The 27,231-nt window shown below is 46.4% G+C and overlaps 1 protein-coding gene across 2 annotated transcripts; it reads left to right on the plus strand.

Moving 5' to 3' along the window:
• The first annotated feature begins 1,333 nt into the window (after positions 1-1,333).
• On the plus strand, positions 1,334-19,056 carry ACAA2 (acetyl-CoA acyltransferase 2). 2 transcript variants are annotated; one of them, XM_063180012.1, is made up of 11 exons: positions 1,343-1,385; positions 1,993-2,076; positions 5,557-5,723; positions 7,303-7,431; positions 9,172-9,288; positions 10,650-10,797; positions 13,052-13,227; positions 14,168-14,297; positions 16,463-16,533; positions 17,055-17,209; positions 18,431-19,056. In XM_063180012.1, exons 1-11 carry the CDS (start codon positions 1,370-1,372, stop codon positions 18,513-18,515), a joined length of 1,278 nt encoding a protein of 425 aa, XP_063036082.1. In that variant the 5' UTR covers positions 1,343-1,369; the 3' UTR covers positions 18,516-19,056. The 2 variants fall into 2 exon arrangements, with proteins under 2 accessions (XP_063036083.1, XP_063036082.1); XM_063180013.1 differs by lacking the exon at positions 1,993-2,076 and having other exon boundaries at positions 1,334-1,385.
• Positions 19,057-27,231: the final 8,175 nt, after the last annotated feature.

Consider the following 27,231-nt stretch of genomic DNA (forward strand, 5'->3'; position numbering starts at 1 on the left):
CCTTTAAATGTGTCCCTGAAGACATATGGCAGTTTTTATTTGTACACAAAATATTTTCACTGCCTTCCCTGTCTTCTGCCTGACAGCCGGCATGGTTCCACTGGAGCAATTATACAGATAAATCATACCTCAAGGTGCATTTCAACCATCAGAACTCTGGAGGGTGGGTTTTGTGGTGTACTTTGGAGGTGCAGATTCCTGGCTGGGAGGGCGGGCAGGCCCTGGCCCAGGGTGCCCAGAGCAGCTGTGGCTGCCCCTGGATCCCTGGCAGTGCCCCAGGCCAGGCTGGATGGGGCTGGGAGCAGCCTGGGACAGTGGGAGGTGTCCCTGCACATGGCAGGGGTGGCACTGGATGAGCTGTAATATGCCTTCCAATGCAAACCATTTGGGGATTCTAGGATATTTGTGTGTGGTTTTAACTATTTCATATTATCAGAGTGAACCGTGGATCTGTCCTGCTGTCGGTTCTTGCAGCATCCATGGTGCTGCATCACTGAGACCAATACGTGTTCATTGCAGCCCACGGAGGGACCGGTTCTTCCCTCTAGTGACCAGTATATGATCACAGGCATTTAGCCCTTTTATCCCTGTGGTTCTCATTGTCGGCTGTGTTGGAAAATGAGAGTATCCAAATGCCTACAGGTTTCAAACAGATGGGCTGCAAGCAGCTCCTGCTCATCTCCATCCGTTTCCAGGGGAGCCAAAGCTTGGAATTAGGGGCAGCAGTGTGTCAGCCATGGATTGTGCAGGAATTCAGGGGTGCGACCTTCCACAATCCCCTCAGGGAGGTTCATAAATCTCAGCTGCGCCAGGGCAGACTCAGGTTGGACACCATCAGGAATTTCCTCATGGAAAGGGAGGTCAGGAATTGGAACTGCCCAGGGAGGGTTGGAGTGCCCATCCCTGGAGGTGCGCAAGGAGGGCCTGGACGAGGCACTGAGTGCTCTGGGCTGGGTGACAAGGTGGGGATCGGGTGACAGGCTGGACTCGATGATCTCGGAGGTGCTTTCCAACGGAAGCGATCCCACGATTATCTGCAATTAACCGTATCACGGTGTAATTACCTGTGGGGCGGGCGGCGGGGGAGCCTCTCCCCTCAGCCATGACCGCCGGCCCTCGCTCCCCCTGCCGCCGATTCGCCAAAACCGCACGGGAAAAATCGAACCAAGCAGAAGCAAAGTATGAAAAACAAACAACTAAAAACTCCCCCCACATTTAAAATAAATTTATCAAACAACTAAATTTACGCGTAGAAAATAACTTTAAGTGAACTGCCTGCCGGCCGCTCCCGGCCGCCCCTTCCGCCCTGAGCGTGGCGAATGTGCGGGCCCGGCGGGCGGGCGCGGCACTCGACGGGCGCGGTGTGGCCATGGCGCTGCTGAGGGGTGAGGATCCCGTGCCCCCGCGGATCCCTGGCTCCCTGAGGGGCTCCGGGCGGACTCTGAGGGCGGGAGGTCACGGCTTGGACGCTGTAGGGGCCCCCAAAGCGAGGCAGCTGGTGGGGCCGGCAGGAATTACAAAGTAGAGCCCTCGAGAGCCATTCCCGTGCCTCCGGGGGATCCCTCTCCCCGCTGTCCCGTCCGTGCCTGCTCGGCCTGACAGCTGGAAGTAATTAGGAACTTCCCAAAAATACCGGGCTGCGTGGGGTCAGAGGGTGGGAATGAGGTGCAGAGGGTGGGAATGATCGCCGTAGAGTGGGGAGGGGGCTCAGAGGGTGGGAGTGGGGTTCAGGAAGTGGGAATGGGGTTCAGAGAGGGAATGTGGTCGGGGGGGAATGAGGTTCAGAGGGTGGGAATGGGGAGCACAGGGTGGGGAGGGGGTGCAGAAGGTGAGGTGGGGGTCAGACAGTGTCAGTCACAGCCTCTGTTCAGCGCTGTTTTCTGCAGTAATTCTGCGGTGTTTGGCTCCCTGCGTGCCCGACTCAGTTGTGCTGCACACACATAGCAAGGGGTGCGTGTGTGTCATGTAACTGGGAACTGACTTGTGTGTCAGGAGCAATTTTTCCACGGAAAGGGCTGTCCAGCCCTGGCACAGCTGCCTCGAGCGGTGGTGGAGTCCCCAGCCCTGGAGAGATTTATAAGTCGTGTGGATGTGGCCTTGGGAGTGCTGGGGAATGGTTGGACTCCATGGTCTTAGAGGTGTTTTACAGATGATTCTGTGATTCTCTGTTTACGTGCAGGCACTAAGTGACACCTGAACTGTCAGTGACAGGGAGTTTGTCACATACAGACCCTGCCTGTGTTAGCCCTGATAGTGCAGGATAAACTCCGCAAGTTGCCACAGCTCCTCAGAGTGTTTGGTGCAAAGAACTGATTTATGCTCTGCGTTGTTTAAATTCTGTGACTCTTAAAAATGAGGTACATACACCTTTTAAGACCTGTTCTTGTATGAAAACAAAATTGGAATTTATTGCAATAGGGCTTTTTATCTATTTGACAGCACTTTGCTACTCGACAGACTGTACTTAAATAATAGCATACATGTCAGTCATGGTGTGAGTTGCAGTGCTAAGGTCTATGTAGTCAGCATTGTGTTAATTCTGATGGGTTTGCTGAGCTGGATAGCGCAGAGGGCACCTTGCCCATAATTGTTTGATTTAGTTTTCTGTGCCCGCTGCAGGATTTTCTCTTATCTCAATCCACAACACTTTCATATACCGTTCATGCTTCTCAACTTCCTTTTTTATGTTATAGGTTGTTTTGTAGGCTTTCAGAATAGGATCTGATGAAGAATTATTTTCGTACCAAGTGCATTTGAGAGATGTTGGAGCGTTAAGGAGTGTTTCAGTTCCCTGTTTGGCAGCAAGTGATTAACAAAACCGGTTTAAAAAATGTCTCAAATATAGTGTTTGGTAAGGATTCAGAGTGATCTTGGCTTTCTTTCCCCAAAAGTTGTCAGATCTCTATGCATTTGGTACTATTCTGCTCTCATGCATTGTTTATCACCTTGGAAAATTGCAGAGACTCTGGAATTTCTCTGATAATGTAGGACAGAACTAATTAATGGGAATTTAAGAAGAGTTGTTAAAGGTAAAGAATCCTTTTTCACTCAGGGCTTCAGCCACCCCTTGCTGCCTCTCCTGAAATTCTGGGGAGGCAGTAGCATTTGTAGGTGCCTCTCCAGTCGAGCAAAATTTGGCAGGCTGTGAGTTATGTCCCCTAAGGGAGTGTCTGTGTCCAGCTTAATTCAACATAACACAGACTGTGCTGCTGCTCCTTCGTCTTCTCCTCGTACTGGTTCCGCCCAGTCTTCTCTCTGAGCCTCGAGTTATTGTTTTATTGAGCAGCCAGAAGGTGAACGCGGGCACGGGACTGATCCAAGTGAAAATGGGGCCCTCATTTTCTGCTGAGTTGGTGTTCAGCCGCCTCTGTTGTGTGACCTGCCCTGGTTTATTGGCCCCGTGGTGCTGTTGGGAAGCGGGCAGCAGTGAGCAGCCTCCGTGAAAGAGAGAGAGGTGCTGTTGATGTGGAAGGAGTGTTTAGGGGCAAAGTTCCATCCTCGCCCCTGCACTGTTCGTGAGGCAATGCCGCGGTGGATGTGACTGAACAAATAATGTGGGTGGCTGACAACCCGGCCAGCAGGGAGGAGAAGGGGTTCTTTTAGCTTGGTCAGGGCCCCAGGCTGGTCTGCAGCAAGGCTTTGTGGTCAGTTAGGGCAGGCACAACTTGGAGGAGGCAGGGAATCAGTGGACGGGAGGAGTGGTGGAGAATGCGGGTATCAAGGCCTGTTTTGCTGCAGGAAAGATATGCCATGGAGGGAAGGTTTAGATTGGGTATTGGGAAGAAGTGTTTTGCCATGACACGAGCCACTGGCCCAGGGTGCCCAGAGCAGCTGTGGCTGCCCCTGGATCCCTGGCAGTGCCCCAGGCCAGGCTGGATGGGGCTGGGAGCAGCCTGGGATGACAGAAGGTCATGGCAGGGGAGTTGGGGCTGGATGATCCCTTCCAACCCAACCCATTCTGTGATATGTGTCTGAGGATCCTCCCTGCACATTTTAGATCTCTGCACTGTGTTCAGGCCCTTGCCAGTGGGGAGCCTTGACCTTGACCAGTTTGGAATGTCCTTTTCTAGCAGTCATGCAGCCTGGGGTGCAAATACATGCGGGATGGAGGAGCACCCTCTCTCTGACAAAACAGCCAAGTAACACGGATCAGATGACCTGAAATCAGTGCTCACAAGCAGCTTAATGAGCAGGCATTTTCATTTGTCTGCGCCCTTACATCTCTGTGTGTCCCTGCAGCGTTCCCTAAAATAGCTGGGTGTTTGATGGGAGCTGTGGAAACAGGGGCTGTGAGCAATACGCTTCAACTGGGGGAAAGTTCACAGCCTGCCTCCCACTTGTTTTTCTGCACGTGGGAGCAGGGAGCCAGTGTTCACAGGCAGCCAGGAGATGTTTGCTTTGGTTCAGGGATGGCTTCGCCTGAGCTGGAATTTGTATCATCTGCTCCTGCTCCGTGCATTTGTGCACAACTGCTTGCACATGGTCTCCTGCCTAGTGAAAACTGGATTTTCTTCCCAGGAGCCAAAAGATTCGTGCTAAAGCAGTTTAGGTGGCGTATATATTTCTGGTGGCAGGAGCATGAATTTTTTGATTAGGGAGAGTTTTTCTTAAGCTAAAGTCCTAAGTCCTCAAAGTTGAAATAGTTGAAATGCATATAAAAAGTGTATGGGGGGGGGTTGTGCTTTGGGGTTTTTCTGGTGTTTTCTTTTGGGGTTTTTTTGGTTTGGTTTGGTTTTGGTTTTGGTGGGGTTTTTTTTGCTTTGGTTTTTTTTGTGGAAACTATTTCTGCATATAAACCAAAAATCTGCTGATTTTTCTAGGATGAGGGAATGGCCTCTGCTAAAAGCACTGTTCCTTGTCTGATTTTTTCAGAGGTGTCTCCTACAGGATTTCCTAGATGTTGCTGGCATGTTTTTAGTGCATTAGCACTAATTTTTGATGCATGTGGCAGCCTAGTCCAACTCCACATTTGTATCCAGCCTTACTTTGTTGTCAAACCTCACTGTATTTCCAGAATCTTCCCAGCTTTTCTTTCTGACTGGTAATTCTTCACGCCTTCCTTGTCTAAAGCACCATTCATTATTTATCTCAAACTTCCTGTGTTCATGTTGCCTATTCTTTAAAAGTTTTGGGTTAATTTGGGGTGTCACCTGTTGCCCTGTTCTTTTAAGTTCTCCTGAGCCTGCTGATGTTTACATCCTTGCAACGAATTTTTTCACACCTTTTTTTTGTGAGTGCTTATTGTTTCGTGTTCTTTTCTGGAGGAGGAGAAATTTCATGGGCTGTTGGTTTGCCCAGTGTCATTGGAGAGGTAGCACTGTCACCCTGCAATCTGCAGTCACTTTTAGAAGAATCTGTAAATGTTGGGAGTCAGAAATTAAGCTGCCCTTCTTTTACCCTGTGTCCGCATGGTTTTATTTCGTGTCCTGCGGTGACGCTCGCGCGCTGGAGGCTGGCTTGGCGCTCTGCTGCGTGCGAGGTGCTGTGCCTGTGGATAATTTGTGCCCCCCACGCTGGGTGTGTGTTCACCGAGGGCCGTTTCTGCCCCCGCTGCAGGTGTGTTCATCGTGGCAGCCAAGCGCACTCCCTTCGGCACCTACGGGGGGCTGCTCAAGGACTTCTCGGCCACCGACCTGACGGAGCATGCCGCTCGAGCCGCGCTGGCCGCGGGCAAGGTGCCCCCCGAGATCGTCGACAGCGTCGTCGTGGGCAACGTCATGCAGGTTGGTGGCCTGCGAGGTCTCCTGCCCGGGGGCTGTTTCAGGCACCCTCGGTGTGGCCCTGTGTGCCCCTGCCGCGGGCTGGCAGCCAAAGGGGTCGGGAGCGGTTTGCAGGCTAGTGTTTCTTGCTTGTGCTGGAGTTGAGGGATGTATCCTGTGTGATTTGTGGTGCTGTTGGGAGCAGGGCTTAGCTTGCTTTTTTTGGTGCCAGAGGTCGTTTAAACCAGGACGAGCTGACCTCCAAAAAGTATGTGTCAATTAACTGGTTAGTTGCTAATCCCAGGTATGTTTCCCTGGTTTTAATGGCTGGAGCTGTGTGACTCAGTGATCTGTATTTTTTCACAGAGTTGTATAAATCCCTTTCTGTGTCAAGCCTGTAAGTGATACGAGTCAATTTCTCCTGTGTTTTCTATAGTTTTTTTTTTTGAGTGAATGTGAGTTTCCTTTGAACTGGAAGGATTCATGCTTTGATTGGCAGAGACATTTGGAAATCGTGTCTCTTCCAAAGAGGATGCTGTTGTATGCATTGCAGAACTGCAGTTACCCACACATACAAATGAGGATCTTTGTTTTAGGCAAGACAGCAAAGAACATTCCTAGCTTTTTTTTTTTTTTTTGCTTTGTGTTCTGATTTCACCATTACTATTAAGGGTGGGGACTTTTATTTTGCACTGCATGTTTCAAGGATGCAGAAGAAGCAAGTAGCTGAGAACTTGGACAATAAGCAAAGAACAAGGTGGTATTCCTTCTTTGCATTTTCATCCAAAAGAGTGGTTTCAAATTATTCTGTCTCCTACAGCTACCATCTAAGCTTCTTTTATTCAGCTTTTCAATTCTGTAAGAGCTGTTTGTGGCCTAGGAGAACATTGCTGCACTCAAATCTCTTGTAGTGCTTTCACATAAAAAATAGCCATCTCCTGATAAAGTTTCTTTTTATTTTGAAAGTACATGTCTTTTCCTTTGCATCATACTTCCCCATTCCAGTAGATTTTTTTTTAATTCTGGTTTATTTATATTGTTTGATTAAATTTAATAAACTGTGAATGTGTGACTTCTTCAAACTCCTTCAGCAGAAGTGGCTTCATTTATTTTTTTTCTGAACTTGTAATAGTATTGCAGCACTGTTCACAGAACTTTGTCTTTATGATACGTTTTAGCTTAGGGCACGTTCCCCAAGGGCATAGGTGTTCTCTCTGGTTTTGGAGGCCTTCCCTTGTTAGTCTGAGCAATATTAATTTACCTTAAAATAATTGCAGCTCGCCTGGCAGGATCTGCCCTTGTGTCAGCCTGCTGTGTGGGTGCTGTTTTGAAAATAAAGGATAAGGGAAAAAACCATAAAGTTTCTGACTTAACACACACTTTCTTTAAAATTCATATTAAGACAGTGACACTTTCAGATCCTGTAGGATAGTGTCTTTCTGAGCTCAATCAAAGTGCTTCTGGTGAGTGGTAAGATTTCTGCTGAACATGCACCATCTTCTGCCTGGGATGCAATTACACCATTCTGACTTTCCATCAACACTATTTTTGCTTTCCAAACCAACGAGAGTGTGACAAAACATCTTTCCTGTTCTGCCTGCAGAGCTCCTCAGATGCCATCTACATTGCAAGACACGTTGGTTTGCGAGTGGGAGTTCCCGTGGCTGTCCCTGCCCTCACTGTCAACAGGCTCTGTGGCTCTGGCTTCCAGTCCATTACCAATGGCTGTCAGGTACAAAGCTGTGTTTCTGTGTCAGCTGTAGCTTTTGTCAGGCCTTTAAGGTGTAGAAACGTGTCCTTTGTGTTTGGGATGAGTCTTCACACGGGTTTTTGATAGAGGTTTCTATTGTCCAGCACAGTTTTCTGCAGGAGTTCAGCCACCACAGTGCCCCATTGTGTGGATGTTTCTTAAAATCCAAGTATTGTAGTAACTTTTAGTTTAATATGAGGAATGCAACAAGTGTTAGCTAGTGAAATGGAGCTCAGCTGTGCTATAGTTGCATCCCACAATCCTGTTTGCATGGACTGGAATTACTGGACTCCAGGAGTCTTTCATCTCTTCATCATTGTTTATATTCTCACCTGCCTAGCTGTGTAAGCAGCAACCTTAAAAAGTGCTTTTTAAGTATGCTTTTGTTCAAAGATCCAAGCCTCTCATGGGTTAAGTAGTTTATGAGGTCACTTCTTTTAAAATAGAAGAGAATCAACTTCTCTTTGAGGAGTTGGCCAAAGCCATTGAGTCAGAGCGCAGGGATTTTTATTTCATTTGCTCATACATTGCTTTTATGAATACTTGAACAAGCAGATTGTTTATTGTGTGGGATTTTTTTGGTTTTCCTTGGCTAAAGAATTATTTTAGGCCCGATATTCTGGAAGAAAAAATACAAAAAATGTGGAGATAAGGTTACATGTTTGCAATAACATCCACCCAGCTGTTTTTACTAGTGCGTTTTGCAGAGGCCAGACACATGTTTGTCCACACTGAAAAAATCTGCTGCAAAATGTGACCACTTTTACTGGAAGCATGGTGGTGAGGTCCTTTTCAAAGCTGGCGTTTCATCAATGCAGCCTGTGCTGCTTAGGTGCTCACTAAGTTTTTGGTAACAGTAAAGATCATCTCAGCACTTATTGCTACACACAAGTTATCAACTAGGAATCTCAAATGCATATCAAGATCACAGAATCATGGACCTGTTTGGGTTGGAAGGCACATCAAAGGACACCCAGTTCCACCTCCCTACCATGGGCAGGGACACCTTCCACTACCCCAGGTTGCTCCAAGCCCTGTCCAGCCTGGCCTTGGGCACTTCCAGGGATGGGGCAACCACAGCTGCTCTGGGGTAATTCAATTTTCTTTCATTCTAGTTCATAAATAACTTCAAAGTCCAACTCAGTGAAGCATTTTAAGGAAGCACTATTCTTGAATGCTTTGATGGTGCATTTAAGAATTGGGGCTTTTAGGTTTTTTTTGCTTTGCGGTTGATGAATTAATGTGTTTTGGGTACTTACTTTGGCAGCTACCTGGCTATTGTCTTCTAAAATTATGTCCCTTTTTTTTGAATTGTAAGATCTTACTTCAGGCTTTGAAGTGTAATTTGTGTTCCTTTTGAGAAGAGTGGGAGCTGAAAACCACAAGCACAACCAATTGTGAAGCAAACTACACCAGCATGCGGATGCCTGATGTCTTTGTTCCTCTGCTCTTGTCATGTGTGCACACCCATATTCTCTTCTTCCCTCATGGATGCAGTCATTCTTTGCTGAAGGGAAGAAAAAGGGAAGTGGCATGAAGGAGACAGACCCCACCATTAACAGAAGGGTAAACCCTTCATCCATGTACACACATGGCTAAGCTTGCGTTCATTCTAAGGTCGTTGCTTTGTAGGTGGCAACCTCTTCTTTTAAAACAGTTGTTATTCTCTTCCTCAAGCAGCCAGCTAAATCCTGGATGTGTTTGGTTTTACTGTGTTGACAGGAAATCTGCCTGAATGAGTCAGAAGTTGTCCTGTGTGGCGGAGCTGAGAGCATGAGCCAGGCTCCTTACGCGGTTCGGAAGGTTCGGTTCGGAACCAGACTAGGAGCAGAACTCAAGGTACTTCCTTTGCTCTGTGAGCAAAGCATTGCTTAGTATCAGGATTGTAGGCAACAAATCCTTGAAAATGAAATTATTGGAGATTAGATCCAGAATTTGTACTTTAAAGCATTTATCTGGTATTCAGACAGTATCAAAACAGTAGGTTCAGGCCATTTGGTGAAGTGTGCCAGTTTTCCAGCTTTTTCAAAACAATTTTTGAGTTCCTGTTCCATGTTAAACATACCAGTAAACTCTTGGACACAAAATTTAGTTCACTTGCTACATTCTGTGCAAGTACTATGTACAAAATGTCTGTGAAGCAGAGGCACACACATTTAGGCAAGGCTAGTAGTGCTGGCAGTAGGTAGAGAGACTGGTAAAGAGCATGTATACCTCCCAGCTGTGAGCATCTCTCAATTTCAAAGTGGAACCTTGAAGTTAAATCCATTGACCAGTAAGTTATATTTACATTTTCTTCTGAAGATAAGTTCTGAGTGAATACTGTATAAAATACTTTATCAGCAGGATAAACTGAAAACGTGTCACGACTTACTCAGTAGGTCATAACTGACATCAAAATGCAAAATTAGGATATTTCAGTGTTTCAGCCCTTTGGATTTTTTCCCCACACCGTATTTTCATTGTGAAGATGGTGAATATGATGTCCTTGATTTGTTCTTGTGTGGCACAGGTCCTACTGACAGCGCCTTCACAAAGTTGCTGATACACTAAGTAGGTGCAACTGTGTTCTTACCATAAAGATAACTGAATTGCACAGTGACAGGTGAATGAATGGCTTATCGTGCAGAACTTTACTGCTGACAGAGATAACAAAACCCATCTGAACAGACTGGACTTACCTTTATCAGGTTGAGTGAAGGTAAACTTGGGTGTCTTCTCCCCTGAGATGTCATACCCACAGAAACTTTTGACTCTAGCAAGGGGATTCTACCTGACATTAGAGAAAGAGCTAAAGAATCAGTAGGTTGTTGTGCCTTCTCACAGTGCCTCCCATTTCCTTCCTGGCAAGCAGGAAGTTTGCTCACAGGACTCTAATAAATAATTAATACAGAAGCGAAATATGCTGAAATACTAAAAATCTATTTTTAAAGCTTTCCCCAAGCCTCTTGGGGCCATGTGTGAGTGGAAAGAATCGCACTAGAGTGTAATGGAGATTAATTAGAGTAGCACACAAGAGCTTGCACACTGTTTTTCACTATGTTCACTCTGATAAATCAGTAAATTATCTGTAGATAACCTGAATTAATTCTACAAAGAGCCATTAGTTTCTAAGAGACTGCTGAACAGTTAGAAGCTGTCAGTAATTAATACAGGTATTGCCGTGCTTCCTGATTTCCTTCTTCTGGTGTTCCACGCAGCTGGAGGACACGCTGTGGGAGGCCCTAACAGATACCCATGTTAAAATCCCTATGGCAGTGACGGCTGAGAACCTGGCTGCAAAGTACAGCATCTCCCGGGAGGACTGCGACCGCTACGCGCTCAAAACCCAGCAGCGGTGCAAGGCCGGTGAGTGAATCGGGCAGCGGAGGTGTTCACGTGGCACCAGTTTCAAGTCCAGTCAGTTTTTAGCCTTGGTTCAAAGCATTCCAAGGTTTCTCTGGTGCTCTTGGCCTTCTGTTTGCATGCTGTAATTTGTGATTTTGCTGGCCCCATGGTAAAAATAATGCACTCTTAGGGGGGTTGGCTTTGACAGTGTGGTGAGTGCGGGGTTGCACCTCTCAGAAGGTTTAGTGGGAGCCCCTTTCCACTGCCTTCCTGTGCCTTCCTCAGGGACATTCCTTAGCTGTTGAGGCAGCAAACACCACTGGCCAGTCACGGCCTGAGCAGGATTCATGTTGGTGGATGTCATTTGCTGGTGCCCCTCTGGTGGGATGCAGCATTGTCCCAGGCATGCCTGACTGCACTCCTTTCTTTCCTCTGCACGGCAGAACAGTCTTACAGAGTGACCCACATCCTCCTTGTGTGCCAGCATGTGCTGTAATTCATCTAAATCCTTCTGCTTTCTTTTGCAAATTGAATGTAGTTCTTGAATGCTTGAACAGTCGGAGCAGATGGAATCTGAAGAGGGGATATTTGTTTAGGAGCTGTGTTTTAAACTGTTCTCTGGGTGGTTTACGTGCCCGAAACCATAATTCAGAGGCATTCAGCTCTGAGCCTAAAATGTAAGAAGGACGTGGAGCTGCTGCAGCCAGTGCAGAGGAGGCCATGGAGCTGCTGCCAGGGCTGGAGCCCCTCTGCTCTGGAGCCAGCCTGGCACAGCTGGGGCTGCTCAGCTGCACCAGAGAAGCTCCAGGGACACCTCAGAGCCCCTGCCAGGGCCTCCAGGGGCTCCAGGAGAGCTGCACAGCCCCTGGGGACAAGGCAGGCAGGGACAGCACCCAGGCAATGGCTCCCACTGCCAGAGGGCAGGCACAGATTCTGGCACATTGGGAATGAGGAATTGCTGGCTGGCAGGGTGGGCAGGCCCTGGCCCAGGGTGCCCAGAGCAGCTGTGGCTGCCCCTGGATCCCTGGCAGTGCCCCAGGCCAGGCTGGATGGGGCTGGGAGCAGCCTGGGACAGTGGGAGCTGTCCCTGCCATGGCAGGGGTTTGGATCAAGATGGATTTTAATGTCCCTTCCCACCCAAACCATCCCAGTTTCTGTGACTCAGTTACTGTGAAGTTCAGGCCAAAATCCAGTAGAATGTGCAGTGGCCATCCTGGGACTCAGCATACATTGGAGACCAAAGGTGAACATAAGAAGGAAAGATCTAAGCATGGTTTTAGATTCTAATGACGGTGCATTTTAACAGCTGCGCTCTTGAGGGAAGATTCTGTATTTTTTCTAATGGATGTAGAAGAGCTTTTTGTAACTTTTCTTCATCATTTATTACCCTTCCTGCTCGTTACTCTTGTTACCTAACTCCTGCTATTACTGGAGCCTTTGCTAGAAACTCTGTTTCTTGTTTCCTAGGATTTTACCTTGCTGTTTTTATTTCTGCATGTAGGACCAGGTCATCTTATCCCACAGTAAAGAGAGAACCCTGTGTGTAATCAGGAAAGAAAAAGGGTTTGAGGCATTTATTGAGAAGTCCAGAGGTAGCTAAACAACATCAGATCTGACAATTTCAGTTTTAAAATCTCTGTCTCGTGTTTATTAGGCAATCTGGCCAGATGCTTTTTTGGGCATCTTAGATACCTGCAATGGCTTGAATTGTTTTAGGTTGTTTAGGCAGCTGAATCCCATTCTGAGATCTTAGTTTGACGGTGAGAGCCCTCGGAGGATCACCTTGAGCAGGATTTTGATTGATGTACAGTATCTTATCAACAGAAACAATGTGGCTCAAGAGGTTTTCTGCTCATTCCTCTCTGAGTGAGATTTACATCTTGGCCATCTGAGAAATGACAGAGCTGTAAAATAAAGCAGCAGTAAAGGGGAGTATCTACTAAAAATAAACCTAGTGGTTTACACAAAAAAAACCAAACAAGAAGGAGTTCAGCTGTTGAAACCTGACATAAAGTTTCAATATTTGAGGCTTTATTTGGAGAAGTTTGACAGTGTACGTCTATGGTTTTTACCCAACTTCTTAAAATAACAAAAACCACAAAAAATCCCCCAACAATAAATAAGGAAAATAAAGCATAAATATTGCTGTCCCTGAACTTTTGGTTCAAATAGAGCAAGAAGCTGTGTGCGCATGAAAATATGATTGTTGGTCATGCTGGGCAATCATCTTGATGTTTTTATCAGGTCCTTTTTATTTTCTTTTTTGTGGTTGCAGCTAATGATGCTGGCCACTTTAAGGCTGAGATGGCACCAATTGAGGTGAAGACAAAAAAGGGTAAAGAAAGCATGCAAAAGGACGAGCACCCCAAACCCCAGACCACCATGGAACAGCTGACAAAACTCCCGTGTGTCTTTAAAAAGGATGGAACAGTCACGGCTGGGAATGCTTCAGTGAGTACATCACACCCTTGGGCTGGGCACGTGTCCCCTCTGTGGTTCTCCAAATTTATTGCCACTGTTTTTATCTCTCACCGAGTTGGCTCTCAGTGGTGTCTCCTGACAAAGATGCCTTCTAATTCTGCAGCTGAATGCCCCAGCTGACTCTCCCAGCCTTGTGCCAGGTGATCCTGGTTGGTGCCAGGGGATCCTTCAGTCACTCCTAAGTCCTAAATTTGGTTCTATGGGCTGCCACTGATACTGCAGTGAGGCATTGGCATTTCCTCCTGAGCCTTGAGTTGTGCAATTGGTGGCTGCAGTGGCTGCGTAGCCACTCTCCTTTTTTGGGGGGCAGTGGTAACTGAACTTCTTTGCTTCAAACCTACATTTTTTTAGTGGGCATACTGCTGCTGCTCATCTTTGTACCCCAGCTACTGTCCTCTCTCCCCCAAACCACATTTTGCTTTTACCCAGAACATACTCGGTGCTTAGCAGCATGTCATTATGGACTGTTCCTCTCACAGTCATTATCTGAATTAATTGATTAAAGTTCTTTGGGCCAGATGGAGTGCTGTGATCATACAGTCTGAATTCATGCCTAAAATAGATCATAGCCACAGTAAGTGTGGGTGTCTGTAAAGCATCTTTTATAATTAATAGCACATATATTATCCATTATTAATAGTGTTCTTGCAAGTCAGCAGAATCATATTTCCAATGCAGGGAAGACTTATTTTTCTTTTCCAGCACATTGGAATTCATGAAACATTTATCTATATTTAACTATCTTTCCCCAGCCTCAGAAGAGTGATTTGTTTTTGGTTGTTTTGAAGAAACATTGTTAAATGTTAATTATGGTACCTTAGACTCAAGCCCCTTTTTGGGGTTAAAGAGTGTGAGGATTTTTTTGTTTCTTTGTATTTTCTCACTAAGAATGCTTCTCTCTTACTGCAAGGGTGTGTGTGATGGAGCTGGTGCAGTCATCCTTGCCAGTGAATCAGCACTTAAAAAGCACAGTCTCACTCCTCTGGCAAGAGTAGTAGCTTATCACTCAGCTGGCTGTGACCCTTCCATCATGGGCATTGGTAAGTTGCAGTAAAGCACAATTTTATGGCATCAAACAGCACTAAAATGTTCTTGTCATGGGCATTCTGAAGGAAAGAAATGTGCTCAGGCTGGTGGCTCTGGAGGTGTTTGTGTGTCCTGCCGTCCATCCTGCTGTGCCAGTCCATCCTTGTTGTGCAGAGGGATGGATTTGCTCCTCAGTTTGGCTGGAGGGGTGTGTGCAGTGCCTGACCCACAGTAATAGCATCAGCATGGTTTCCCGGGCTCTTCTTCCCTTTTTGTACTGTCTCTTTTAGTCAAGAAAACAAACACACATTTTTTAAAAACCATTTTCTCCTAAAATTCACTTTCATTTGCTGTGAGCTCTAAATCCCTTGATAAAATGTGTAACTATGAGTTGCCTGCCTCACCTGTTGCTGATGGAGTAATGTAGCCTTTCAGCAGTTTCAGTGACTCAACTGCTTGGATCCCAGGATATGCATCTGTTCATGTGTTACTTGGAAAACCAAAAACCTTTTCTTGGTTGCTTTAGTCCCATATTTTCTGTTTCTTCATTAGGTATTTTCTGTTTCCTCTCTTAGTGCAAACAGTCCCTCAAAGCCAATCCAGACACCACAGAATTTTTCCCCTCACTTTAGTTTGCAGACAGCATTGTATCCCAGCATTGCTTTTCATCTCTGTGTTCTGTTCAGAGGAGCTGTTGTTGGCAGGTTCTGGGTGCCAGTAGAAATGCAAATGAGGCATTGTCAGATTTGTTTTCCTGCTCAGACTGTCTGACTGACACAGAGCAGGAGGGAGGGTTTTCTTCGCTGGACTTGGTGCTGGCATTGTGCTTCCTAGACAAGCCCCTTCTCTCGAGTTCAGGCATCTCTTCTAGCTTGTTTAAAAACTTCATAAATCATATGGAGGATCACTTAGTATCCCAACTCCTTCACACCACAGCTTGTCCCCAGCAGCTCAAAGAGAGCAGATGAGGTTCATCGACCTGACAGCAGCAGATCTGACAAACAGGAGCTCAGTCTGAGCCACTGTCCTTTCACATACTGATAGCAGGTCCTGTCTCACAGTGTTCAGTGAGAGAATCCATTGTTTTAAAAAAGAGAGAGAGAGGGGGAAAAGTTTACTTGGCTGTCATTAGGGGTCTTTGTGTTGTCTCCATGAGACCCTCCCATTACTCTTGATGCGTAACAGGCATACTAAAATCCTTCCCTAATAAGATGCACTTAGTATGGTGTTAAGCTGCCTGGGGCTCCCTGAAACTCCACTGAGCTCTGAACTGAGTGCTTATTTCTTTTATATTTTTCTGTCTCTTTGGTAATTTACTTAATTTATTCTTTGAGCTATGTGTTTTCATCGCCATTTTTTGGCGATGTGATTGCATTTAGGATTGTTTTAGAATTGAATGATCAGCCACCACCCAACATCTCAGTATGTTTCTCCTACAATCACATACCTGATTAACCTTTCCAAATTCTCTTTGAGTGTGTGTGTTTCCTTAGGTAGCTGCATTTGAGGTTAATTTCCCTTCATAGTTTATATTAGGTTATAGAAGGCAGCTTTCTTCCAGAGGACAGTGTTGTTGCCAAACTCTTAATAATCTGAAACTCAAAATCTTGCTTTTTTCAGTTGTCCAAGACCTGGGTCTAAGGGAGCATCTAATTGTTTGGAATAAACTAGTTAAAGGTTTGGCTTTTTATTAGAAGATTTTCAAATATATTGAGAACACCAAAACAACAATACCCATAACTAAGCACATGACCAGCAAACTCTAGAGCAGCCTGTGTTTTTCTTATTTTGTTTACCTGGAGGCTGCAAGTTGTGAGGAAAGAATAAGTGGAACCACGAGTATGGGGAAGGAGAATGCCTCAAAACCATTGTGAAGTTGTTTTATTTACTTGGGGACTGTCATTTCTCTTGACTCAAAAGCTCTGTGTGCAGCAGTAGTGACACTCTAAGATTTCCCTGGCTGCATGTTGGCAAGGAGACCAAGTAGTTTTGAGATTTAGGAGCTCTCTTACCACCTGTTAAAGCAGGTTAGTGACATATCCAGAATTCATTATCTGCACAGAGGCTTGTGGGAGGGGTTCTCATGAGGGTTTATGAATTTGTCCTATGTAAAACAAGTTTCTAATACTTAATTTAATAATTTTTTAAATTTAACTAACTGCATATGATTTCCAAACAGGCCCTGTACCTGCAATTACAGAGGTTTTGAAGAAGGCAGGACTGACCCTGAAGGATATGGATTTGGTAGAGGTGAGATGTTTTTACAAGAGCAGTGATCTTACCCCTGATCTTTTTAGCAGGAGGATTCCACTCATGCCATGTAGGTGTTCTTGTCTGTCAGGAGCCTGCCTGACCTCTGTCCATCCAGTTTCTGCTGCACAGTCACTACAGAAATCCCAGGCACGTGGAAACTGGAAATGGTGCGATCGCATTCCGTGGAACAAAAATATCCTCATGTGACATGACGTTTTACTCCTTTGGCTGGACTGCTCATGTTTTTAGCTAGTGATACATGTGAACAGGGCCTTTTTCTGTCAGAGCAGCAGGCTCTTCATGGACCCACTGTCTCAGAACATACTGTACTTTTTTTTTAGAAAATTCACCTTGTCTTGCTTAGTATTTGAATGTAGTTGGGTTGGATTGACACATGAGTGTTGGCTGAGCATGCTGTTATAGACACAGCATTTGACCAGTTCACCTTATTTATTCTTGTTTGCGCACATACTGCTGAAAGCTGGTGTTGAAGTTCTGTCCTTTCTCTGGTGCTTTAGGTGAATGAGGCATTTGCACCTCAGTATCTGGCTGTGGAAAAGGTGTTGGGCCTTGACCCTGAGAAAACAAACGTCAATGGAGGTGCCATTGCCATCGGCCACCCCCTGGGGGCCTCGGGCTCACGGATCACAGCTCACCTGGTGCATGAATTAAGGTATGAACTCAGCAGCTGCTCAGCATGGGTGCGCTGCTGGCGGGTGGATTTATGCCTGCTGACATTTTGGGCACGGATGCCATGTGACTAAACTCTCCTGGTCAGCCAGCCTAAAACTCTCCTGGCTGGAGTGGGCCACTTTCTGTGTGAGTTTGCCGCTTCTGTGCTGCAGGGCAGGTCCTGCACTTGCCTCACATCCCATCCTGTTGTCATGACAGCATTTCTCAGTTCACCTAGATCTGGTCCAAGCCTACTGGAGCCTGTGGGAAGGTTTCCTTCTTTTGAAATGGCCTTTGAGCAAAGTCTGTTCTCTTCTTAACGTGGGGCATTTCATAGAATCATGGAGTCCTAGGGACAGCTTCCACTATCCCAGGTGTCCAGGGACAGCTTCCACTATCCCAGGTGGCTCCAAGCCCCATCCAACCTGGCCTTGAACACTACCAGGGATAGAACAGCCACAGCTGCTCTGTGAAACCTGTGCCAGGGCCTCATCATCCTCACAGCCAGGAATGCCTTTCCAATATCCCATCTGTCCCTGTCCTCTGACAGTGAAAGCCATTCCCCCTTGTCCTTTCCCTCCCATGCATGAAGTCCCCCTCCAGTCCTTTAGCTACTGGAAGGGGATGCTTTAAAAGACTTTGTTGTCACATTCTCTCTCCTTTAGCCCATTTTCAGAAATTCTGTCTCTTTTGGATTGCCTAATATGCTTAGCAGCATTTTCATTCCCCCCTCAGGGTGGAGATCACTGTGTCTCTTTGCTTGCACTTGCAACACTGTCTTAGTGCTCAGCTGTGAGACTTCAGATCATTTGCACCTTGCAGAAATCTGTTTATTGGAGCGTGGTTGTAGAAAACGTAGCGTTTGAAATCTACCTCAGTAATGTTTTTAGTTTAAAAACTATTAGTATAAAAACTATTTTAGTTTAAAAACTATTCCAGAAATGTTCAGGTGGGGTCTAGTGGAAGAAGTTTGTGCCTGTGGCAGAGGCTGGAACCAGATGATCTCTAAAGTCATTGTTAAGAAATATTTCAACAGCACTTGAGACTTCATGGTATTTTACTAGAAAAATAACAACATAGACATTCTAAAATGTCATTGTCAGTGACACCCAGTTGGTAGCTGGTTTCCTCATAAAATCAGGACGGGAGCTGCTGATTTTATGAGAGGAGACCAGCTGCAGTAACCTGCAGTAACCGCTCCCCTGTTTCTGCTTCTGGGCAGGCGCCGCGGTGGGAAGTACGCGGTTGGGTCAGCGTGCATCGGCGGAGGGCAAGGCATTGCTGTGCTCATTGAGAACACAGCCTGAGGCCTCCTGGGCACTGCAGCTGCTGATCCCCTGAGAAACCTGCCTCTCTGACACCAGAGCATCGCTGCCTGCCTTTCCTGCAAGGTAAAGGAACGACTGAGAAGTCAGAATTCTGAACAAAAGAGATTCATTGATGCCTTTCTAACTAAAGGAAGTGCAGCATCAATATAATTTCACACTAATGAAGTATTTTCTAAAAGCCTCTTTTCAATCAATGTATTTCTGTAGGCAAAATTATTTTCATTTCCTGAGGAAATTGCCTGTCAAACTTTCACCCAACCTGCCTTAAAATAGTAGTCAGTGCAGCTTCTTAAGCAAGTATTGCTTGAACTTATTTCAGCTACTGACACTGTCTGGTACATGTGCCTCTTCTAATATCAGGAAATGTGAAAATGCAATCAGAGACTTTCTGAAGTATATATTGATTGTAGATTGGTGGCTGTTAACCTGTACCCTGCTGTCCTGCAAGGGAAGAGAACAGAAGCTGAAATTTTCATTGTGCCTCCCAAAAGAATAATAAATATAACACACAAAGGAAAAAGACTTGGTGTTCTGTTTGTTAGTTTATTTTAAATGTAAATCACCGTGAGAATTGTTAGTTTTGGGAAATCAGTGTTGGGTTTTGGAGAGAGTGTTTCTTTTTGTTGAGGAATAACTGGTGTTTATTAGGTAGTTTCTAGAGAACTCCAGCAAATCTGCCAGCCCCCTGAGAAGGGGCACATTCACTGCACGCACTCAGCATCTCTTTCTTAAAATTCCTCTGATAGTACCACCCATATTTCTTGGGACTGCTGGTGTGGGGCTGTTCTTGGCCACTTTGGGAGGTACAGCTCTGAGGAAGCTGCCTCAGAGGCCGTGGAGTTGGAGTTGTGAATCGTTTGACAGGGCCAGCATGACATTGGGGTGAAATGAAGTCTTGGTGCTTGCTGGAGTCCTCCAGGCTGCTGTGAGCAGCTTGCAGCTTGCTCTGATGTGCATGTCTGCATCAGGTGCTCACTGGAGAGAGCCCTGCCAGAGACAGCACACACCTCTCCATAGCACTGGAACAGCAGCAGGGACTTCAGCCTTTACTCCTTCTCATCCTCCGCCAAATATTCCTTACCAAATATTCCTTACAATAACCCTCTGCTGGCATGGGAGGATTGTGAAAGGCACTCAAACCTGTCTGCCTAGCCTAGCAGGAAATTCAGGCCAAGGCAAGTGTTGCTTCAGCTGGTGGATAACAATTGAAATATGCTGATCATCTTCCGAGGGGTTTTCATGGGTGCAGTGACTTTAAAAACTGTAGAGATATTTAGCACTGTTTATATGGATTAAAAAAATCTCCAACCAACCCAGCTGCAGTAGGGCAGCAAACCAGATATTTATCTAATACAGTGTCTGTTTTCCTCTTTCTACTCTTACTGTAGTAGATTGGGATTACTGGGATTTCACTGCTCAGAAAACATTTTCCACATGGATTTTGTCACATCTTTTGCAGGAGGATTTTTATTTAATAACGAGTAGTGCTTTCTGTAATAACCAATAACTAATTCCCTGTTTCTTCTTAGAATCATAGAAGCATGGAATAATCTGAGCTGGAAGGGACCCACCAGGATCACCCAGCCCAGCCGCTGCCCTGCACAGACCCCCAGCAATCCCACCCTGGGCATCCCTGGCAGCGCTGTCCAAAGGCTCCTGGAGCTCTGGCAGCCTCGGGGCTGTGCCCATCCCTGGGGAGCCTGGGCAGGGCCAGCACCCTCTGGGGAAGAGCCTTTCCCTGACATCCAAACTAACCCTGCCCTTACAGAGCTTCATGTCATTCACTCCGATCTGGTCATTCCCTCAGTCTTGTCACTGGTTGTAGAGATCATGGTTGGGTCCTCATGGAGGAATTTATGGGCAGTTCTTGACTGTGGATGATCACTGAATTCTTGTTTTCAGAGAACTGGATAAGTTTTTCCAGGATCTTTTCCTTGTGCAATAACAGTTTTTTCTGAGCTCATCATTGTGTGTTTACAGTAAATCCTCTTCATGTGCTTTATTTAGCACACAATGTTTCATTTCCCCTTTTTATCACTCACATTTTTGAGATTCATGTGTAATTCTAGCCAGGAGAGCTGCATTTGGTCATCCTGAATTATGGTGTAATTTCTGAAGAATGCATCATCATGTCCATCTTATTTTCCAGAGAACTTTTTATGCATTAGCTGCAGCTTTCCAGATACCTTGACAAATGTGTTATCAGCACAGATGATGTACATCCTCCTGCCAGTAACCTTTCTTTGCAGTGTGAGCCAACTGCTTATTCCCATATCATTCCATTTTTATCCTGCTCATTTTCTGTGAGAACTGAGGAGGCTGAGAGGCTTTGTCACACAAAAGTGAGGCAGTGAAAAATCCTTTCCCATGAAGTTACTGGGGCTTGAGGCAGTGCAGCTCTAGCTTCTTTCACATCACCTTCTTTCACATCACCCAGCTGAGGTCAGCCAGGTCAGAATGATGTGCTTGTAGAATCACGGAATGGTGTGGAGACTGTCCCATTCCAGCCTCTGCCATGGGCAGGGGCTCCTTCCACCAGATGAGATTGTTCCAGCCTGGCCTTGGGCACTGCCAGGGATCCAGGGGCAGCCACAGCTGCTCTGGGCACCCTGGGCCAGGGCTGCCCACCCTCCCAGACAGCAATTCCTAATTCCCAATAGCCCATCAAAATCTTCCTTGTGCAAATTAAACTGTTAAATGGTTGAGACCAGTGACAATCCCTCTGCATTCCTCTTCTGTAGTTCCTGATTTCATGTCTAAACCTAAAGCATGGCATTCCCAGAAGGCCTAAACCAGGTCTTGTGCTGGGCCCTACACAAACACAGTTTGCTGTGCTTCAGAATCACAGAATCACAGAATGGTTTGGGTTGGAAGGGACATTAAAGATCATCTACTTCCAACCCCAGTGCCATGGGCAGGGATTCAAAATACTGGCTTTTTTCTTGCTGAGTTGTCATTAAAGATGAGCAGGAGCATTGATGTTTGATTCCTGAGCCAATCTTCTACGTTACGTAGGAGTGCTGAGCCTTGAGGATTTGGTGTGAGCTTGTCTTTGCTAGCAAGCCCTATCATTTATTGCAGAATAACAGCAGAAATACCTGATCCTTGTACTAATTCCCAGCTATGCTCTCTGATTTCCTGGATATAACAATGGCAGAACTGTGTTTCTGCCTTTGGGAAATTAAGGCATCTCTGCTGAGAGCAGTTGGGATTACGGGAATTTAAGTGTCCTGGAAGTAGTGGGAGATAAGAAATGTGTTAGATTTTAGAGGGATAATCACATACTTTAAATGTACTGAGTGCATACTTTCTTTTTTTTTCCTTCCTTTTTAGGCTCAGTTGTATTCTTTACGTGAATAGCCTCTATTATGCAGTATAACGAAAATGCTAATTTCTTTCTCTTTTTGTACCGTGTGGGGTAAGAAAGCACGTGTGGGATATACTGCCCGTGTAGAACTGTGCCGGATTTACCTTTTCAGGCGGGTGTTGCTTTCTGCCACTGGGTGGAGCGTTTTAGACACCCTGCAGCTGTCCCAGCCTCGCAGAGGCATCTGCACTCCCTGCAGTAGCACAGCCTTTCTCCTGAGTGCTTGATGGATTAAACCCTGAAACTGAAACACTTGAAAATTCAGCGTTCCCCGTTTCTCTTTTTATGGTTTTTAAACAGGCAGCTGCCACGACACCAACGCGTCAGTGCTGCTCTGCACCCCAGAGCTGCTGGACTCCGAGGGCATTGGGGGGCACTTGGTGTTTTACAGAGTGCGTCCCAGTGCAGTTTGTGGGGACATCGCTGGAGTCTGGCAGGAGATGAAGAGAGTAGATTCTGTGGTTCCTTGGTCCAGAAAAAAAAGCTATTAAACCTTAATCCTAAACAGCTGTATGGGAGAGAGAGGGAGAAGGTGCAGAGGCCTGACAGAGATAGACTTACCTGGTGCATTCCTTTCTGGAGTAGATATCAGCAGTTCTGCTGCACTGCTAGTGGAGCTGCAGTAATGAAGATGGGATGTTGTGTAGCATTCTGTGTATAAAAAAATTACTTGTTGAAGCTCCTAAAGTGCACATTTTTGGGGAAGTCTCACCTCATCGTGAGAGTATTTCTATTAAGCTCTTCCTCCATCTGCAGATCCAGACGTTTTCCATCTGGTGTGATGCTGTTAAGCTGGGCAGGGCTCTGTCTGGCCTCTCCACCTGCCAAAGTCTGTGCTGTCTGACTGGGATGCTGCAGGGGGATGCTGAGGGGGATCAGAAGGGAAATTAATCCTTCTGAGAGCTCAAAGCTAAGGGTTTAGTAACAGGGATACGCTTCCCACCTTCTGGAAGCAGCTACAAGGAACCAAGTGCTGGTCATGTCTTTGCTGACTTTGGTACATTTAAATGAAAAAGTAAATTTAGCAGGTGGGTTGGAGCATGAATGAAGTTTGAATTGCACATATGGTTGTTGGTTTTAGTTTTATACTGGATGAGTATTTCTCATGGAAGTGAGTTAAGATCAAAAGGTAATGTTTTTGGACTTATTTGAGGGCACTCTTTGAGAACAAGCCCAGCTGTAGAGCCAGTGATGCTTGGGCAAAATGCTGTAGCCGTAGGAATTGCAGGGCAGATCAGGTGTAATCTCAGGCTGCTGATCCACAGCTGTTTGGAATTGCCATCATGGCAGACTGCTCCTGGCAGGTACTCACGGAGAGCAGCTATTGATTTCCCTCTGGTGATCGTGCTCCTGCTCTGATTCAGCAGAAGCAGGGCTGTGTGTTCACACCCTGCCTGGGCTGGATGTGTTTTCTGTGAGATCAGGCATTGCCCAAATGTGGCATTAATGATTGTGAAAGCAGAGCTTTAATCTCTGGGAATCAGCGGGACAGGGAGCTGTTGCACAGAAGCTGCAGGCAGCAAGCTCTGGGAGTGAACCTGCCAGTCTGGAGAGGTCGTGGTGCCCAGCCTGGACACCAGGAGCCAGGCACCCCAAATTCCTGTCTGTCCCAAGCACAGACATCACACCAGCTCCTCCACATTAGCAGCAGGAAACTTAGAATAACAAAAAATAAAAGAACAAAGTAAGCATCTATGAGCCAAAACCTGAGCTGTGGGGTTGCAGGAATCAGGAGGAGGGGAAGGGCTTTGTGCCCTCATTTCTGTGTTGCTGCCTGATAACCTCTGCTAACCTATGAAATGTTTTTCATTCCTGCTACTAACTAATCAGTTTATGGAGCTTGTAAGCACCATCTGACCACATCTCCAAAGAAAATTCACCCAAGTTTTACTTTGAGAGATTTGAGCACTGACAGCAAGCTGGAAGCTCAGAATTTTTATGGTGTTAGATTCTTCTGCGAGTTCCTTACTGCGCTGTATCCAAACATGTTTCTTCAGTGTTGAGTGCATGTCACATATTTTCTCTAGCATTGTATTTACTTTAGCCTTTGCCAGGAAGGAAAAAAAAAATTAATCCCTCTTTATAAACATTTAGCTCTAGTACAAGATACACATGATATAATCATTGGGCTTTCTGTTTTTCTTGTAGGAATATTTTACACAACAATGTTTTTCCCCTCTGCTGTGGTTATTTATAAAAAGAGATTTTTCAGGTCTTGAAAAGGGATTTGCAAAATCTAGAGTGTGAATCAGAAGACAACATAAGTTTAACAAGGGAGGGAGAACTTAAGAGATGGCAGAGCATTGGGAAGTTGTATTTACTGGAACACTAATTGGATTGAGCATGAAATAACTCAGTTTTATCAATAACTCAATTTCAGGAGCCTCTTCTGACACTCACCAGGTTAAAGTTCTTTACCTGTACAAACTAAAGATGTGCTCTTTTTAATAAAAGTACATTCACCAGACTCCAGAAACCTCTAAATCACCTTAAAAATAATCATAAAACTCTGTGATTCAGCAAATCTGCAGTTGCTAGAAGGGTAAAAAAATTACTAATTTAGAGAAAAGCATTGTGAGGTTGTGGTGAGCGAAAAGTAGAACATTTATGACTACTTCTCTAACAGTGGCGAGTGTCAGTCTGCAAATTAGATTCAGGAGAGATTGTAAGGAAGTAGAATATGGAGTAGGCTGAGTATGGAGTAGGGTATGGAGTGTAAATTGATGTGGAGTAGTTTAAACTTGAGACAAAGGGCAAGTATGGCTATGAACCAAGATCTCACTGTGGCAGGTATTGGATGCAGCTGCACAAACAGTAGTATTTATTCATTCATGCTGTTTCTAAGAAAGGGATGGGGTTCAAGTGCTGTGTGCCTTCACCGGGGGTGTCCTGCCTCTGTCACCCGCTGTAGCATTTTGTCCTGGAGATTGGGAACCCCAGGTGCTGGTGCTCTGGGCAGCAGTGTGTGCTGCAGGGCTCTGTGCTGCTCTTTTCTCTCAAACAGGTTCCAGGCCCACAACTCTTGTACTGCAGAGCAGGTGTGCCCCTTGCTCACGTCCTGTTGGTTTGAGGGCTGCTCTCTGTCTTCAGCCTCCTCCTGCTCTGCCCAGCACTGGGGTGGGAGGAAGGGTCATGCAGTGCCATGGAAAAATGCAGTTGCAGGCCTAAAAATAGATAGATTCCCTGAGGATGACTTGAGAACCAACCAAACCCAAGGAATTTGCAGTATGTTGCTACCACCTGTGTAATTCCAGTCCAAATCAGTGGCTTCAGAGGAGGATTTCACTGTGACTCCCCTGGGCAGGCAGGGGGAGTGTCAGTGACTCCCAGCCCTGCACGTGTGATGGAGGATGAGCAGCTTGGGGCTCTAACCACATAGAGATGTTCTCTTTTTCCTTTCTTTGCACCTTCCCTTGTTCTCACGTGGTTTGGGCATTGGTGCAGTTGTTTGGCACAAGGTTTGGAAGCAGCCAGGGGTGTCACTATTGGAATGGGCCTCTCCATGAGATTGATGAAGGTGCAGTGAACTCGCTCTCATCCCTCAGCCTGCTTCTCAGAGAGAGCCGGAGCCAGATTTTTGTGTATCAGAGATTCTTTGATTTGTTTTGACACTGCAGGTGGTCCCCTGTCATAGAATCAGGGAATGTGGAAGGAATCTTGGAGCCCACCTTGTTCCACTCCCTGCCATGGGCAGGGGCACCTTCCACTGTCCCAGGTTGCTGTCTCCCATCCATGGACCTGGGGAATGTCCTGCACAAGTGCAAGAGACATTTGGGATGTCTCTTGCACTTGTACAGGACAAAAACTGCAGAGTACAGCACAGGAGCCCAAAGGCTGGGCTCCCAGCCTCTCCACTATCCCACTTCATGCTCTCCTGGACAAACTCCCCTGTGCAAAGTTTGAGCTCAAGCCCTGGATAGAATCTGGGAGCAGACCTGTTAGGAGATGAATAAAATCTGAACTTTAAAAAAAACTATTTTTCTGTGAAAAATAGGTAATGCAGTATGTCAAAATTCTAAGATGCCTCCCATGTGAGATACCTCGTCAAGGCATTATTTACCACTGATAGTGCTGGAATAGACCACAGAATCACAGAACAGTTTGGGTTGGCAGGGACTTTTGAAGGACCCCTAATCCATCCCCCTGCAATAGGCTGGGGCACCTTGCACTAGGTCAGGTTGGTCAGAGCCCCATCCAGCCTGGCCTTGGATGTTTCCAGGGATGGGGTATCAGGGATGTACCAAATGCCTTGTACAAAGCTGCAGCACACCATGCAGTGGATGTCACAATCTGGTAGATAATGAGCCAAAACCTGACTTTCATGGCCCTGGTCTCATGTTATACCCCAGCTCCTGAGCTTATTCCAGCAGCAGCCTGGCTACCTGTCCCTTTCCCAGGGTGCTCCCGAGCAGCTGAGCTCCCCTGGCTACCTGTCCCTCTCCCAGGGTGCTCCTGAGCAGCTGAGCTCCCCTGGCTACCTGTCCCTCTCCCAGGGTGCTCCTGAGCAGCTGAGCTCCCCTGGCTACCTGTCCCTTTCTCAAAGTGCTCCCGAGCAGCTGAGCTCCCCTGGCTACCTGTCCCTTTCCCAGGGTGCTCCCGAGCAGCTGAGCTCCCCTGGCTACCTGTCCCTTTCCCAGGGTGCTCCCGAGCAGCTGAGCTCCCCTGCTGGCCCTGGCGCTGCCAGGCTGCAGGTGGAGAGCTCCGAGCTGTGACTCAGCCCCTGACACTCCAGCCAGCCACCTGCAGCATCCCCAGCTGAAGCAGCTCCTGATTTGCATCTGACAGAGGGTTCCAGGCTGCCAGAAGAGGTGTTCAGTGCCCAGGTTCCTCATTCCCCAGGAATGGGGCTGTGGCTGGGGCTGTGCCAGGCAGGTTTCAGGTCCTGTGTAGCTCCTGTAGCTCTTCACCGTTCTGTGTTTGATTCATCTCTGAAAAACCTGGCACCTGAGCAGCACGGTGCTCCTGGAGGAGCACAGCTGCTGTGTGAGCACATAGTCTGAGTCCCAGATGAGGGGAGATAAGGTTAACTTGGTGTGTGCTGCTTCCACAGGGCCTGATTAGGAAATGAGTGTTCTCAGCAGTTGCTGAACGAGTGCATTTCACAGGCTGTTGTTTGTCCCAGGGGAAGTTTTATTTATTACGTAAATTTATGGTTTGCGAGCTCCTTTGAGGCCAGAACAGGGGTCAGTTTGATGTGTTTTGAAGTGACTGTCAGCTGTTTAAAGCATGGATTTCATATAAATAAAATCCTTTAGGGCATCAACCACCAGAAATATGCTGGAGTTCATCAAGGTTTCTGTTAATTTGCTAATAAACTTGCAACTGGAG

Source organism: Melospiza melodia, chromosome Z (assembly GCF_035770615.1).
Source record: "Melospiza melodia melodia isolate bMelMel2 chromosome Z, bMelMel2.pri, whole genome shotgun sequence".
Taxonomy (NCBI): Eukaryota; Metazoa; Chordata; class Aves; order Passeriformes; family Passerellidae; genus Melospiza; species Melospiza melodia.

Excerpts from the sequence above, each read along its gene's own strand:
- ACAA2 (XM_063180012.1), top strand. Across the intron at positions 7,432-9,171 it reads CCATTACCAATGGCTGTCAG|GAAATCTGCCTGAATGAGTC; the intron begins GTACAAAGCTGT and ends CTGTGTTGACAG. Across the intron at positions 16,534-17,054 it reads AGGATATGGATTTGGTAGAG|GTGAATGAGGCATTTGCACC; the intron begins GTGAGATGTTTT and ends CTGGTGCTTTAG.